The sequence below is a fragment of the Orycteropus afer genome, unplaced genomic scaffold (assembly GCF_000298275.1).
Source record: "Orycteropus afer afer isolate SDZICR_OR568_19922 unplaced genomic scaffold, OryAfe1.0 scaffold00150, whole genome shotgun sequence".
Lineage (NCBI taxonomy): Eukaryota > Metazoa > Chordata > Mammalia > Tubulidentata > Orycteropodidae > Orycteropus > Orycteropus afer.
In genome coordinates, this window is record NW_006921737.1 from 5,437,618 (window position 1) to 5,455,483 (window position 17,866).

The 17,866-nt window shown below is 39.9% G+C and overlaps 1 protein-coding gene across 1 annotated transcript in view; it reads right to left on the bottom strand.

Annotated features, from left to right (window-relative positions):
- AGBL1 (AGBL carboxypeptidase 1) overlaps positions 1-17,866 on the bottom strand; it is a 1,441,949-nt gene that overhangs the window by 710,340 nt on the left and 713,743 nt on the right. The window contains exon 20 of the mRNA XM_007946116.2: positions 1,212-1,343. Coding sequence (XP_007944307.2) covers positions 1,212-1,343 — 132 coding nt within the window. The remainder of the gene's footprint in view (positions 1-1,211; positions 1,344-17,866) is intronic.

The following is a 17,866-nucleotide window of genomic DNA, read 5'->3' on the forward strand; positions in this document are numbered from 1 at the left end:
TTCAAGGTTCAGGGGTCCAAGATTATCTTCTGTGTCTGTGTTAATTGGTTTCCCTTTTCTTTGTTGAAGAGGGTCTGTGCAATCCTTCTGCCTAGTCTGCCATCTTGCCCCGCCTCCTAGGTTGTCTTTTTTATGTTAATGAGACAGGATGTGTAGAGCATGTCTTGGGTCAGTCTCTTTTCTAATATAAAAGATACTAAACAAGCAAGCAGAGATGGCGGAAGAGAGATGCCAAGCCACATGAAGACTCTACAGGAGTAGAAACTCAAAAGGAACAGTAATTTTCCTTCACAGCCCACCGAGAAAGACAGAAAGCTTTTCTCTAGAACTGGCACCATGAATTCAGAATTCTAGCCTTCTAAAATGTGAGAAAATATATTTCTGTTTGTTAAAGCCACCCTAGGGCATTTAACTGCTAAACAGAAAGGTGAAGGTTCAAACCCACCAGCCACTCCTCGGAAGGAAGACGGGGCAATCTACTTCCGTAGAGGTACTGTCTCAGAAACCCAAGAAAGGGTCGCTATGAGTCCAATTGACGGTAGTGAGTTTGTTTTTGTTTGTGTGTGTGTGTGTTGCAGCAGCACTAGATAACTAAAACAGTTCCTATTGGTTGAATGGAAGAAAAGCTGAACTCTAACTACTGGTACCCAGAAAAAATAAAATGTGATGGATTGTTCTTTTTATAGAGTGCTTCAGCAGAGGGGTATGGATGGTCTAATGCCATAATTTTGTTCATCACTGCATATTTATTAAAGATCCTTTCATATTCAGTATTATATTATTCCTCTTATAAATTATATAACAGAAGTACTATTTTTACTATCCTCATTTTCCAAATGGCAGAATGGTGGTTCAGAGAAGTAATGTGACTGACTCATAGTCACACAGTTAATATTTGTAAAGTCAGGCATTGAAACAAGGATTCTTGTCTCCCATTCTCACATCCTTTTTAGTGTATCATAACATACAGAAAATAGGTGCAGGAAACCCAGGCAAAACATCATTATTCAACAAAAATATTGGGAGATAATACATGTCTCAAAGTTCATTTTCCATGAATACCCTCTTCTTCTGAAGCTTATATTACAACTCTATAGTTAAAATAACCAAAATTTTTATTTAAGGAAAAAAATTAAACATGCATGGAACACAGATCTCAAAGGCAAAAATATGGACACAAAATGTTTAATGTCATCTTCTCAATGACTTACCCTATAGCTGACATCCTCCAGGACAGTAGATGTGCTCATGGAAAACTCAGTTTGCCATAAGGTCTCTTTGATACTACAACCATAAAGGAACACATTCTTCTTTTGGGAGTGGCCATGGAAATCACAGAAGACCTATACCAGCCAAGCAGAGAAGAAAATAAATCCATATCAGATCTACTGATTTCTTAGTAGTTAAAATGTCAACTTTCTCAAATGGACGCCATTCATTTTGCAGAACCAGTCATGTGGAATAGATTGGTGACTTTGGCAAGAGTTGGTTTGGTGAAGTTATCAGAGAACGAGGGACATTGGATAGGGGTTAGGATGGAGAAACATGATGAAATACTGCATGTATAGCACTTATATTCTATAAAATGACCAGAAATTACTTGCATGTATTCATATTTTGTTGTAATTGACATAAAGAGAAGAAGTCTATTTCTTCGTCCTTTGAATCTGGACTTGGCCATATATTTTCTTTTGGATATAAGACATTAGCAAATATAATGTAAATTGAGCCTTACTATTTGCACCTTGAGGTTTGCTTTCTAGCTGTTCCTAGGAGCCCTACAATGTTGCCATGTGAATAAGCATAGGCTAGCCTATTGGATGATGAGACACACGTGGTAAACTCATCCTCATTGAATTTGCTGACATTGAGTCAGAGGCCATCTGAGATGACCTAGCCTCAGCCATGCTGGCCGAGATTAAAAGAATCACCCAGGTAATCTGAGCGATTCTCATGAAGAATCATGAAGAAATGCATGGTTTTTGTTTTAATCCACTAACTTTTTGGGGTGGTTTGTTACCCAGTAAAAACTAAGTGCCGTAACAAACTATCCTCTTAGTCTCAATATTTCCTTCCCTTGCTTCTACATGTAAAATACACTAACCTTCTCCAAAAGAAGACACCCAAAATATGTGACCTTATTACAATAACAGACTCTTAAATCCAAAATCCTGTGATAGTTTCCATATCCCATCCGTACTGCCTCCTACTCCCATACTAAAAAATCACTTAAAAAAAAGCAACTAACTTCTTACCATGTAAGAAGGGACAGTACTTTTCAAAGCCTAATAAGGATTATCTACAAAATTGCCTAAAGTAAATATTTATAATTATTGATGAAATATCGCAAGCTTTGCCTTGAAATCAGGAAAAGATATGGTGCTCACAAAAACAAATGCTTTTTTTTTCTTCCCCATCATAGGTTCTTTCTATCTATAAGGTAAAAAGTATAAAATTTGATTGAAAGAAATTAAAGTCTCTATTCTGTACAATAAAATTGTAAAGTGTAAACTATTCAAAACATGTATGAAAAGTATTGCAAAATCTCAGGTTAAAATGTTAATATACAAAAATCAAATCCACATATGCACTATCAATATACAAACAGAAACTGAAACTTTAAATATTTAGAATAGCATAAAACTATTGAACTCCTAAGAATAGCTTTATTTAAAGATGTGAAAAATACATTATAGAGAAAAATGAAAAATTCCATTTCTCATCAAATTTAACTACATAGGTTCAATGCAATCACAACAAAAATCTGCAGAGAGGGTTTTGATTTCTTTTTGGAACTTGCAATCTGATTCTAAACCAATATGAAAATGCAAATATAAAAGAATAGCTGAGACAACTTTGACAAAGTATAAAAACACTGGACAAATTACATAGAGATATCAAACTTATTTTATAGTAAATCAGACAGAGTATTATGAGTGAAATAATAGATAAAATGAATAATAGAGAATGTAAATATTCCAGAAAGAAATTCAAGCACATACAGTCACTTGATTTATGAGAAATTTGATACTCTGGTGCAATGGGGAGAAATTGCCTTTGGGCTATGTATATAAAAAATGTGGAAAATAGAAATAAATATTGACCTTTATCTTATAATATATTAAAAAAATCATTTCCACATGAATTCTAGACCTAAATATGATAGGTAAAATAATAAAGATACTGTTGTTGTTGGTGTTACGTGCTGTCAAGTCAGACCTGACTCATAGTGACCGTAGAGGCCGTATCACTACGGAAGTAGATTGCCCAACCTTCCTTTCGAGGAGTGGCTGGTGGGTTTGAACCACCAGACTTCTGGTTAGCAGAATAAATGTGAAGACCTACAATTAAATCCAAACAATGACAAAAATGAAGGATAGAGATACTTAGCTAAGAAGTAGGTTATGAATTATAGAGCTGGAGGTTTTAATTGACATTTTGCTCAGAATGAATAAGAGCATGAAGATGCCAAAAATTAATTAAATCATTAAATTGCTTCAAGAGAAGCATAGTGACCATACATGGGGAGAACAATCTTTGCAATGTATCTCCTCCTTATCAATTTACATTTAATATCGTGTTTTCAATTCTGAGTATGGTATTCTAGGACAAACCACCACCACCACCACCACCACCACCATTTGATCTTGACTCGAATCCAACTCCTGGAGACCCCACGTGTCCAGAGTGGAACTTTGCCCTCTCTATGGTTTTCTGTGGCTGTGAACTCTCAGAAGTAGATTGTCAGGCCTTTCTCTGAGGCACTTCTTGGTAGATATGCTTAACCATTTGCCACCCAGGGACTATAGAACAAAGTTGTCGTTGTTGTTATGTGCCATCGAGTTGGACCTGACTCATAGCAACCCCTCCTTGGATTTCCGAGGAGGTATCACTATGGAAGTAGATTGCCCAACCTTCCTTCTGAGGAGTGGCTGCTGGGTTTAAACCACAAGCCTTCTGGTTGGCAGTCAAGTGCCTTAGGCACTAAGTTACCAGAGCTCCTATAGAACAAACTAGAACACCTTAATAAAGAATAAAGAGAATGCCAAGAGAAATGGAAATGTTTTTAAACAAATAACAGTTAAAGGGACTACATGTGTATCTCAGAACAAGAAGCCTCAAAAGAGCCTTGATAATAAAGTCTTCGATTTCTGAGTTCCCCTACTTGAATCATGAATAAATATATTCACTATCATATCAAACTAACCAGACCACTCCTCGGAAGGAAGGTTGGGCAATCCTACTTCCATAGTGATACTGCCTCAGAAACCCAAGGAGGGGTCGCTATGAGTCGGGGCCGACTCGATGGCATATAACAACAACAACAACATCATATCAAAGAGCATAGGAAGGTAACATGGATAATATGGGCAAAGATTTCAGCTCAATTTCAAATTCTGTAGTTGTTGAAACCCATAACTGATAAGAAATTACTTTTTATGCATATAGTTGTTTGAAATGTTGTGTCCAACTTTAGAAAGTTTTCATACACTGGAAATGTTTCAGTAGAAGCCAGATATATTACTATTAATTATGTTGTTGGTTGAGAAGTTAGAATAGGTGATGACTGAGACCACTTTTAGACAGTAAGAATAGAATCCAGGGCACTCAGGATATATGCAACAACAAATAGATGTATATGCAAAAGCAAAATAAAAGCACAAAGAGGTACACTGTTCTGTCCTGTCATAATAGGGGAGAATAAACACTAACTCTTTCATGCCTGCTCAGATCTGATAAGCTATGTTGTTTTATTGGAGAACTATGTAATAGCCAAGAATTCAGAGATGACAAGACTTCTAGGATCAAAGTTTTTACCAGACAAGGAATACTGACTTGGTTGGAACACAGCAGGAAGGTTTTTAGACAGAACAAGTATTCATGTGATGAGGGTTTTAAGGACCAAAAGGACCTGAAGACGTTGTTCTTCTCTATATTTACCTTTTTCCTCCTCTCCTCTCTCTTTCTTACAATTGTCAATAATATCAATGTAAAAATAAATAAATAAAAGCTCTGCCATTGTGTCAATTCTGATTCATAGTGACCTTGTAGGACACAGTAGAGCTGTCCCATATGGTTTCCAAGGTTGTAAATCTTTACAGAAGCAGGTTGTCTCATCTTTCTCCTGCAGAGCCTTTGGTGTTTTCAAACCACCAAGCTTTCAGTTAGCAATCAGACTCTTTAACCACTGCATCCCGAGTTCTGTCAATAATATAGAGCTACTATTATGCTTTGGATCATTTTTAAGTTTTATTATAATTTCCATGTAAGTAAAAAAAAAATATATTTAAAAGTATTTTTTATCTTCCTCAAGAAAAAAAAAAAAAAATGAAAGAGAGATTGTGTTATGTGAGATCCTTAATTAATAGGTTTAAACTAAGGATTTATCAGAAGATGAATCTCCCCAGCTGCCAGGTATGACTGAACTTTGGAGTTGTAGGAAAAAGGTCACATATTGATGGGGAGGAAGGAGTTGGGCCAGTGATAAGTCAAACCATGCAGGAGATAAATAATGAAAGAGAAGAAACAGTGACTGAGTAGGTGGTGAAATTAGTTCCTTTGTGGCCTTTTGCTTAGAAAAACAGCTTGAGAAAATTATCCCATAAGCCCTAGGAGTTACCTTTGACCTAATTTTCTATCCCAGAGGGTTTGCTACTTTTGTCCAGGTTGACTGACATTTCTTGAGTAAGCTGTAAACAACTTGAAGTTTGATACTTTTTGTCTGACACTGGGCCACAGCCTGCAGTGATTGGTATACGCTTTGCAAGGATTGGACAATATATTATGTAAATGAAGTGGCTATCGACTTTTCAAATGAAATTACTTTAATCTACCACAGTCTGGGAGTTCTGGTGGCGTAGTGCCTAAGGCATTTGACTGCTAACCTGAAGGCTGGTGGTTCTAACCAGAAGGCTGAACCACCAAACTCACCAACCACTCTTCAGAAGGAAGATTGGGCAATCTACTTCCACAGTAATAACACCTCAGAAACCCAAGGAAGGTTCGCTATGAGTCAATTCAACTCAGCAGTGAGTTTGCTTTTTTTACTGTAGTCTACCATGCAAATGAACTGTCTGTGGGTATTGGTCAATTTGTGGCCACAGTAGGATGGCTATGCCTTGAAATTGATGAGGAGTTTGCTTCTATATTCATCCAACCCCACATAGATTGGTGGACAGAAGCAGAAGGAAGAGAAAGAAGAACCAGAGACAGAGGAGGCAATAAACCGTTTAAAAAACCTGTAACACAGATTGAGGGCTGTAACACTGAAGATACCAAGAGGCCTGGAAGATGCTCAGTGGTAGAGCTAGCAAAATAGGCCCAAAAAGTGATCAATGTGGTGGCACTGAGGAAGAGGAAGACATAGAGAGGTACATGGGAGGTACAGACAACAAAGATGAACCCTTCTGCACATACAGTACTGTGTTGTCAGTGAAGGCAAACATGGGTATACGGGTGGATAGATGGGTGGACAAGCTGAACTAGTAAGTATGTCTATGAAACAGGGAGTGTACCCAACAACATGTATAGGGTTGGCAGACAATGGTCCTATAAGTTAATGTGTATGAGCTGAATTCCCAGGTGTTTAATAGAGCTGACAAGAGGCAAGGTTGTAGTCACTGCTTGGTCACAGCCAGCTACCCAGAGGGACTAAGTAGTTGAACCTGTGGGCTTGGGACCATAGTCGCAGGGGACATCAAACTCAATTGGCATAACATACACAAAACATTGTTCCACCTCCTACTTTGGTGAATAGCGACTGAGATCTTAAAAGCTCGCAAGTTGCCTTCTAGATGCAATGATGGGTCTCTCCTCATCCAGACCAAAGAAGAATGAAGAAAACCAAAAATTCATGGAAACAATTAGTACTGGTGACTGGTATACCATCTGATCAGCAGCCTTAGGACTATGAGACCAGAAGAATTAGATGGTGCCTGGCTACCACTGTCAACCACTTGGAAGGGGATCTATGTATGAGATCCTGGATAGACAGGGAGAACAATGTGGAACAAAACTCAAAATCATTTGGAGAAAAAAAAAAAAAAATGGGAGGACCAGGTTTGCTGGTCTGATAGAGCCTGGTGGAACCACTGAGACTATGGTCCCTAGCTGCCCATCAGGTCTGGAATTGAACACACACCTGTGGCTTCCAGCCAAACAAGACAGGCATATGAGCTGAACATTTACCTAAGGTAGATACACTCCTTGGAGAGAACAATCATGGGAGAAAGAAGGGCTGCCTATGTACAGGGAGACAGCTCAGGGGGCAGGAGTGTATGGAGGGATGGACACAGGGAAGAGGTAACTATTAGGAGGAAGTGGGAGGGGAGCTGTTGCATTGTGGTAAATTATAATAAATGTCATGAGACAAAGTGTATGTAAACTGCTGTATGGAAAGTGAATTTGCTCTGAAAACTTTCACCCAAATCACAACAATAAAAAAAAAAAAAAGGCCCGAAAGAGGGCCTGAGGTACAACCAGTGGTGACAGGCCAAGAAAGAGCCCTCCAGTGGAGTCCACGGTGATGGCAGAAACCTGCTGCTAGGGATGCAGCTAAGAGAGTTGAACAAAATGACAATGGCAATGAGCTGGGTCAGTTAGCGGTTCAGAGGCTGAGGGCAGGAAGGCTGAGGGCAGAGATACCTGTCCTGAAGGGGCCAGAGAAGTCTGTGCTTAGGGGATCAAAAGGAGGCTTATCCTGAGGGGCCTGAGAGAAGGGTTGTATGACTGGGAGGGAGAATGTATGACACAGAGAAAGGCTTGCTTGCTTGCATGACTGCAAAGAGCTGAGAGCTATCCTGCACTGAAGAATGAAGGAATGTGCTCTCCACTTTGGGAGAGTTTTCTGTACTTGGCTTACATGCTTCCCAATCCTAAATTGTATCCTGTTGGTTTCTTAATAAACTGCTTAACTATAACTATAGTCTCTGAAGGGAGCTCTGGTAACATAGTGCCTAAGGCACTTGACTACTAACCAGAAGGTTGCCAGTTCAAACCCACCAACCACTTCTCAGAAGGAAGGTTGGGTAATCTACTTCCATAGTGATACTGCCTCGGAAACCCAAGGAGGGGTTGCTATGAGTCAGGTCCGACTTGACAGCACATAACAACAACAAACAACATAGTCTCTGAGTTCTGTGTTGCCATTAAAATGAATTATTGAACCCAGACAAGAAGTAGAGAGTGTCGTGGGAGGGATAACTGGCATCTGAATTAGTACAAAAGGTTGAAGAGTAGAGATACGTCTGACCTCGTAAAAATGAACTTTGGACTGATCTTGGTTCTCATTATACCCCCAGAAGTTAGATAGGTTCTGATGCTACAACTACTGTCATTTCACAGAATAAAAGAAGCTGTTTTGTAAAGCATAAAGTGAGTGGCTGGTGGGTTTGAACCACTACCCTTCTGGTTAGCAGTCAAATGCCTTAGGCACTATGCCACCAGAGCTCCCAATTAAGCAGAGAGACAGAGAAAATCAGAAAATAGATAACGTGGCCACAGAAAAATCACAAATAAGACAGAAAGAAGAGCTGTCTGAGGCCCTTGTGTTTTCCAGTTCATTTAAGACTCTGCTGGACTTCAAAATTTTGTATCTCACTCCTTGGGTTATTTTTGTTATTTCAAATAAAATTATCTGCTAGGTTAGTGCTTGCCCATCCTGACTACATATTGGAATCCCCTGAGATTTTTAAAATACCGATACTGGGAGCCCACACCCAGAAAATTTAGTAAAAGTGGAGCCCCTGGTTGCACAAACAGTTTTCACTAGGCTACTAATTGAAAAAAGAAGTCTGGTGGTGCAGTGGTTAAGGCATTTTGCTGCTAAAGGTCAGTGGTTCGAACTCACCAGCCACTTCATAGGACAAAAATGAGGCAGTCTGCTTCTGTAAAGATCTATAGCACTGGAAACCCAGTGGGCATCACTATGAGTCAGAATTGACTTGATAACAGTGAGTTTGGTTTGGTTTTACTAATTGAAAAATTATCAATTCAAGTACATTCAGGGGAGCCACAGAAGAAAGGCCACTCAATCTGCTCCATAAAGATTACAACCAAGAAAACTCTATGGAACTTAGTTCTACTCTGTAACATATGGAGTCACCATGAGTTGGAATTGACTTGACAGCAATGGTTTTGTTTGTTTGGTTTTGGTCTTCAGTTATATCAGGGCTATGAGATTTTTTTTTTGGCTTTAAAATCATAAATTTTTATTCTCTTTACATTTAGGAGACTAGAAGTCTGAATTCTAGGGGTTCTAAGGGATGGCTAGTCTAGAAGTTCAAGTTCAGAGTGCAAGCTTCAGGGGCTGGGTACAGGCCCTTTGACATTGGGCTTTAGCTCAGTCTCCCAGGGCCACTGGAGCAAGTTGGAGGCTTCTCCTGACTCATACAGCTGCTGGCTGCTGATGCTGACAAATCCAAGATCAGCAGGTAAATGGCAGATTGTTGGCTTGCAGCCTGTGAAGGCAACTTTCCCAAGATCAGCAGGCAACATGACAAACGACAGGAACTGGAGATGAGGTATCACAAATCAAATGCAGGATCTTTTCCATGTACACTGGGAGAAGCCCACACCTTGAAGGTAACTCCCCTTCAACTGATTGACTGCTCATAGCAGATTCCACCATGGAGATGACCATACCACATCCACTCTCATCATGGGGAATAACTACATACAACTGCCAAGCCACTCAAAGTCATGGCCCAGCCAAGTTGACACACCAAAAACCAAAAACCAAACCTTAGGCACTACACCACAGAGCTATGGGATTTTTAAAAAGTTCTCCAGTTGATTCTAACATGCATCTATGGTTGAGAACTACTGTTATAAACTACACTTGAGAGCAATGGATTTCAAATATTACCAAGCCTCGGAATAATTTGGAAAGACTTGCTGAGGCACCTATTCTAGTTCATTAAGTTTCAAATAGGACTAAGAATTTGCATTTCAAACAAGTTTTCAGGTGATATTGATGCTGCTTGTTGCAGGACCATACTTTGAAGCCTTCTAGTCTACATGTTGTTTTTATGTGCTATTGAGACGATTCTGGTTTACAATGACCTCATGTGACAGTGTAGAACTTCCCCATAGGGTTTCCTAGGCTAAAATCATTACAGAACATATCATAGGTCTTTTCTCCAGGGTGGAGCAGCTGGTGGGTGTGAAACATCAAACTTTCAGGTAGCATCCAAGTGCTTAATCATTGTACCAGCAAGTCTCCTCTAAAACCAAAAAAACAAACCCACTGCCATTGGGTTGATTCTGACTCACAGCGACCCCTATTGGGCTATCAAGGCTATAAATATTTATGAAAGTGGATTTTCTAAACTTCCTCCTACAGAGAGGCTGATGGATTTGAACCCCTGATCTTCTGGATAGCAGCCTAAATGCCTCATACACCACCAGAGCTTCTTTTCTCTCTCTAGAAGAAGTAATAAGTACTTGAGGCTTACTCTCCTGTTGTTAGGTCCCATCAAGTCATCTCTGACTCACAGCAACCCCATGCACAGCAGAATGAAACACTGTCTGGTCCTGTGCCAGCTCCACAATCCTTGTTATACTTGAGCCTATCACAACAGCCACTGTGTCAATCCATCTCGTTGAAAGCCTTCCCCTCTTTCGTTGATCCTCCACTTTACCAGCCATGACATCCTTCTCCAGGGAATGGTCCCGTCTGAAAACATGATCAAAGTAGGTGAGAGGAAGTCTGGCCTTTCTCACCTTTAAGGAACATTCCTCCTGCACTTCCTCCAGAACAGATTTGTTAGATCTTTTAGCAGTCCATGGCACTTTCAGCATTCTTCACCACAACCACAACTCAAAAGCATCAACTTTTCTTTGATCTTCATTGTTCATTGTCCAGCTCTCATGCATATGAGGTGATTGAAAATATCATGGCTTGTGTCAGGCACACCTTAGTCTTCAAGGAGACATCTTTGCTCCTCAGTACTTGAAAGAGGTCCTTCACAGCCAATTTGTCCAGTGCTATATGTTGTCTGATGTCCTGACTGCTGCTTCCATTGGCATCAATTGTAGAGCCAACCAATGTGACTACTTCAATCTTTTCGCCATTTATCATGATCCTGCTTATAGGCCAGTTGTGAGGATTTTTGTTTTCTTTATATTGAGATGTAATCCAGACTGTAGGTTGTATTCTTCAACCTTCATCAGCAAGTGCTTCAAGTCATCCTCACTTTCAGCAAGCAAAGTTGTGTTGTCAGTGTATCGCAGGTTGTTAATGATTCTTCCTCTAATCCTGATGTCATGTTCTTCTTCATATAGTTCAGTTTCTTGGATTATTTGCTCAGTATACAGATTGAATAAGTATGGTGAAAGGATACAACCCTGATGCACTCCCTTCTTGATTTTAAACCACACAGTGTCCCCTTGTTCTGTTCGAATGACAGCCTCCTGGTCTACATACAGGTTCCTCATGAGCACAATCAAGGGTTCTGGAATTCCCATTCTTCTCAATGTTACCCACAATTTGTTATGATCCACACAATCAAATGCTTTTGCATAGTCAATAAAACACAAGTAAACATCTTTCTGGTATTCTTTGCTTTCAGCCAAGATCCATCTGACATCAGCAATAATATCCATTGTTCCATGTCCTCTTCTGAATCCAACCTGCACCTCTGGAAGTTCTGCCAATATACTGCTGCAACCATTTCTGAATTATCTTCAGAAAGATTTTACTTGTGTGTGATATTAATGATATTGCTCAATAATTTCCACATTCTGTGGGATCACCTTTCTTTGGAGTGTGTACAAATATGGATCTCTTCCAGTCAGTTGGTCAGGTAGTTGGACCAACTTGCAGGTCACTAATGCCTAGGATTCCAAATCTCTTGGCATAACTGAGTGAATGCCTCCAGTGGGGCATCCATTTGTTGACACATCTCAGTGAGTACTCTGTCAATTGCTGGAGTCTTGTTCTTTGCCAATTCCTTCTGTGCTGCTTCTATTTCTTCCTTCTATACCACTGGTTCTTGATCATATGCCACCTCCTGAAATGGATGAAGATCGGCCAGGTCTTTTTGGTACAGTGACTCTGTGTATTCCTTCTATCTTCTTTTGATGCTTCCTGCATCATTCAATATTTTGCCCATAGAATCTTCCAATATTGCAAACCAAGGCTTAATTTTTTTTCCCTCAGTTCTTTCAGCTTGAGAAATGCCAAGCATGTTCTTCCCTTCTGGTTTTCTAACCCCAAGTCTTTGCACATTTTGTTATAGTAATTGGCTTTATCTTCTCAAGCTGCTCTTTGAAATCTTCTTTTATCTTGTCATTTCTTCCATTTGCTTTAGTTACTCTCCATTCAAGGGCAAGTTGCAGAGTCTCTTCTGTCATCCATTTTGGTCTTTTCTTCCTTTCTCTTCTTGCTTTCTTCATGGATGATGTTCTTGATGTCATCACGTAATTCTGGTTTTCGGTCATTGGTGTTCATTGCATTAAATCTAATCTTTAGATGGTCTCTAAATTCAGGAGGGCTATATTCAAGGTCATATTTTGACTCTCATGGACATGTTTCACTTGTTTTCAACCTGAAGTTGAACTTGCATATGAACAGTTGATGGTCTGTTCCTCAGTCAGCTCCTGGCCTTTCTTTGGCTGAAGCTATTGAGCTTTTCCATCACCTCTTGCCACAGATGTCATCAATCTGATTCTTGTGTACTCCATCTGGAAAAGTCCACTTGTATAGCTGTCGTTTGTGTTGTTGAAAAAAGGTATTTGCAATGAATAAGTCGTTGGTCTTGCAAAATTCTGTCTTGGTATCTCCACATTATTTCTGTTATTAAGGCCAAATTTTCCAACAACTGGTGATTCTTCTTTGTTTCCAACTTTTGCATTCCAGTCACCAGTGATAATTAACACATACTGATTTCATATTCGGTCAATTTCAGACTGCAGAAGTGATAAAAAAATCTTCAATTTCCTCATCATTGGCTTTGGTGGTTGGTGTGTAAATTTGAATAATAATCATATTAACTGGCCTTCCTTGTAGGCATATATATGGATATTATCCTATCATTGACAGCATTGTACTTCAGGATAGATCTTGAAACATTTTTTGTGATGCTGAATGCCATACCATTCCTTTTCAAATTGTTATTCCCAGCATAGTAGATCATATGTTTGTCTCATTTAAAATGGTCAAAGTGGTTCATTTCAGGTCACTAATGCCTAGGATATCAATCTTATGTGTTCCGTTTCATTTTTTGACAACTTCCAATTTTCCTAGATTCATACTTCGTTCATTCTATGTTCTGGTTATTAATGGATGTTTGCAGCTGTTTCTCCTCAATTTAAATCATGCCTTGTCAGCAAATGGAGGTCCTAAAAGCTTTACTTTATCCATATCATTAAGGTTAGTTCTACTCTAAGGAGGCACCTCTTTCCCAGTCCTATTTTGAGTGCCTTCCAACCTAAGGGTCTGGTCTTCCTGCAGAGTATCAGACAATGTTTCTGGGCTATTCTTAAAATTTCTACTGATGTATCAGACAGTGTTTCTCTGCTATTCATAAGGTTTTCCCTGGCCAATTCTTTGAGAAGTGGATGGCCTCTTTCTTCTTCCTAGTCTGTCTCAGTCTGTAAGCTGCACTGAAACCTGTGCACCAGGTGCAACCCTGCTGGCGTTTGAAACACCAGTGGCACAGCCTCAAGCCCGACAGCAACACACAAGCCACCACAGTACAACAAACTGACAGAAAAATTTGTTTCCCTTAGCTTTTTGAAACCTCTCCAACCTCCCCTTACCTGGATCCCGTTGCTTTGTGATCCCTGGCTTTTCCCCCACTCCCTGCCTCTTGGAGTGGGGCCTATGTCTCTCCCCTTACCTTGATCCCACAGCTCTGTTGTCCCTGGCTCTTCCCCTGCTTCCTGCATCTTGGTGTGGGGCCTGTCTCCCCACTTAATCCTCTACTACCATGAATTTTCCACCAAGCTTTCTCTCTTAAAAGGAGCTCTGGTAGTGCAGTAGTTATGGCCCTTGGCAGCTAACCAAAAGGTCAGTGGTTCAAAACTACTAGCCTCTGAATGGAAGAAGGATGAAGCAGTCTGTTTCCATAAAGATTTACAGCCTTAGAAACCCTGTGGGAGTTGACATGAGTTAGAATTGACTCAATGACAGGTCTTTTTTTTTTTTTTTTTTCCTGTTTTACACCTCAGTTTCTCTCTGTGAATAAACACCCACAAATTTTTTGAAAAGTGTGCAAACAAATTAAGACTGTGTCTTAGCAACAGAGTCCTCAATAAAGCCAGAAGTTATGCCTCTGTGGTAACAGGCATTCCATAAAAACTGAATTCAATTGGAGAGAAGTCTTTTTTTTTTTCCTCTGACTCTGAGAGCTGAGGTAAATGACAAATTACAGACCTATTCACCTGCAGGAAAAATGTTGCTAAACCTGGGAATTCTAATGTCCTCTGAAGATTCAGAGTGAAGAGGGTGGAGACATTGTTCTCCTTGTTGCTCAAATGATATCCCTAAAAATAAATGTCTGTTAATTATAAGAAACATGTGTTCTTCTAAATTGCAGGGGGTAATTACAGGACAAATTATCCAGTTATTTCAGTTAAGGAAGCTTTTTCTTTCTTACAGGAATATTTAACACTTATTCTTCCTTTCAGTAAATTTCTGTACCAAATAAGTAGGAAGTGTGTCCAATTATGGCACTCCAATACAACAAACTAACCAGCTGTCCCATTGTGCTTCTTCAGCAATTTATTCAACAAATATTTACTGGGTACTTTCTATGTGGCAGGAGAAATTAAAATTTCAATATAACACAGTACTTCCCTCAATAATAAGGAGCACTGGTGGTGCAGTACCTAAGGCATTTGACTGCTAACCCACCAGCCACTCTGTGGAAGGAAAATGGGGTAATCTACTTTTGTAAAGATTTACTTCCTTGGAAACCCAGTGGGGGTTGCTATGAGTCATAATCGACTCAATGGCAGTAGGTTTGGCCCTCAATAATAATAATAATAATAATAACAATAACTAATTTATTAAAGACGTATGGTTTTCTAGATACTGTACCTAAACTTAATATGGGATATCTCATGATGAAATTCAGTGAAAAAGTGGAAAACCCTCAACAAAATGGATAGACACAGTGGCTGCAATGATGACCTCAAGCGTAGCAAGGCTCGTGAGGATGGTGCAGGACTGAGAAGTGTTTTGTTCTATTTTATTTAGGATTACAGGAGCTCTGATAGAGTAGTGCCTATCACTTGACTGCTAACCAAAAGGCTGGCAGTTCAAACTCACCAGCTACTCCTCGGAAGGAAGGTTGGGCAACCTACTTCCGTAGTGATACTGCCTCAGAAACCCAAGAAGGGGTCGACTTAATGGCCCATAACAACAACAACAACTTAGGGTTACTATGAGTGAGAGTGGAATTGATGGCACCTAACAACAAAAATAGCTATTATTATGCTCATTTTATAGCCAAGAAAATTGAACTTCAGATAAAATAAATAATTTGCCCAAGCTTTCCCAACATTGGACTGTTTTTAAGTATTAATTATGTTTGTAGGTGCCAAGTCAATTTCAACTCATAGTGTCCCATGTTACAGAGTAGAACTGCCCCACAGGGCTTCCTAGGCTATAATCTTTACAGCCTAGAGCAGATTGCCAGGCCTTCTACTGCAGAACAACTAGGCGGGTTCAAACAGCCAATTTTTTTGTTAGAAGCTGAGCACTTAACTGTTACATCACCAGGGATCCTTACTATTAATTATATGAGTAAATATTTGAATCCAAATTTGCTTTAATCCAGAATCCGTATTTTGAAATACTCTTCATGTCTAGATTATCTCCCCACAGAAGCTATTCAGTTGGGATTATCCTTCAAGTAAACAGGCCAGATATATTACAGTGAATGGAGATCTGAGGTACAGATTGTTGTTGTTGTTGTTGTTATGTGCCGTCGAGTCGGCCCCGACTCATAGCGACCCCTCCTTGGGTTTCCGAGGCAGTATCACTACGGAAGTAGGATTGCCCAACCTTCCTTCCGAGGAGTGGCTGGTGGGTTTGAACCGCCAGCCTTCTGGTTAGCAGTCAAGTGCTTTAGCCACTATGCTACCAGAGTACCTGGAAAACCAAATAAAGAAATCTTGCACACTGCCAGGGGCACCATTCACACTGAACTGTAAACAATGACATCCTGAAGGTATGAAATACCATTGGCCAGGGATTCTCAAGGTAAATTATACCTAGGATGAGACTTACTGAATGAGACCAATCCAAGAAGATAGGGAAGCAGTGGCTATGGTTTGAGGAACTGCCCATTGTTGTTGTTAGGTGCTGTCAAGTTGGCTGCTACTCATAGCAACTCTATCTACAACAGAATGAAACACTTCCCAGTCCTGTGCCACCCTTACAATCCTTACTATACCTGAGCCCATCATTGCAGCCACTGTGTCAATACATCTTGTTGAGAGCCTTCCCCTTTTTTGCTGACCCACCACTTTACCAAGTATGATATCCTCCAGGGAGTAGTCCCTTCTGACAACATGACCAAAGTAAGTGAGATGAAGTCTGGCCATTCTCACTTTCAAGGAGCATTCTGGCTGCACTTCTTCCAGGACAGATTTGTTTGTTCTTTTGGCAGTCCATGTTGCCTTCAGTATTCTTCACCAACACTACAACTCAAAAGCATCAACTCTTCTTTGGTCTTCCTTATTCATTGTCAAGCTCTCATATGCAAATGCTATGGCTTGAGTTAGGCACCACTTACTCTTCAAGGAGACATCCTTGCTCTTCATCACTTGAAAGAGGTCTTTTGCAGCAGATTTGCCCACTGCAATATGTTGTCTGATGTCTTGACTACTGCTTCCATTGGTATTGATTATGGAACCAAGTAATATGAAATCTTTAACAACTTGAGTCTTTTCTCCATTTACTGTGATGTTGCTTATTGGTCCAATTGTGAGGATTTTCATTTTCATTATGTTGAGATGTAACCCACACTGCAGACTGTAGTCTTTAATCTCTATCAATAAGTGCTTGAAGTCATTCTCACTTTCAGCAAGGAAAGTTGTATTGCCTGCATATCACAGGTTGTTAATGAGGCTTCCTCCAATCCTGATGCCACATTTTTCTTCATATAGACCAGCTTCTCGGATTATTTGTTCATTGTACAGATTGAATAAGTATGGTGAGAAGATATTACCCTGACACACTCCTTTCTTGATTTAAACCATGTGGTACCCCCTTGTTCTGTTTGAACAACAGCCTTCTGGTCTATGTATAGGTTCCTCATAAGCACAATCAAGTGTTCTGGAATTCCCATTCTTCTCAATGTTATCCATAATTTGTTATGATGCACATAATCATGCTTTTGCACAGTCAATAAAGCACAAGTAAACATCTTTCTGGTATTCTTTGCTTTGAGCCAAGATCTATCTGACATCAGCAATGATATCCCTCGTTCCATGTCCTCTTCTTAATCCTGCTTGCATTTCTGGATGTTCTCTGTCAATATACTGTACAACCATTTTTGAATTATCTTCCACAAGATTTTACTTATGTGTGATATTAATGATATTGCTCCATAATTTCCATATCCTGTGGGATCACCTTTCTTTGGGATGGGTACAAATATGGTCCTTTTCCAGTCAGTTGGCCAGATAGCTGTCTTCCAAATTTCTTGGCATAGACAAGTGAGTGTCTCTAGTGTGGCGTCTGTTTGTTGAAACATCTCAATCTATATTCCACCAATTTCTGGAGCCTTGTCCTTCACTAATTCCTTCAGTGCAGCTTTGACTTCTTCCTTCAGTTGTTGTTGTTGTTGTTAAGTGCCGTCGAGTCGTTTCCGACTCATAGCGACCCCATGCACAGCAGAACGAAACACTGCCC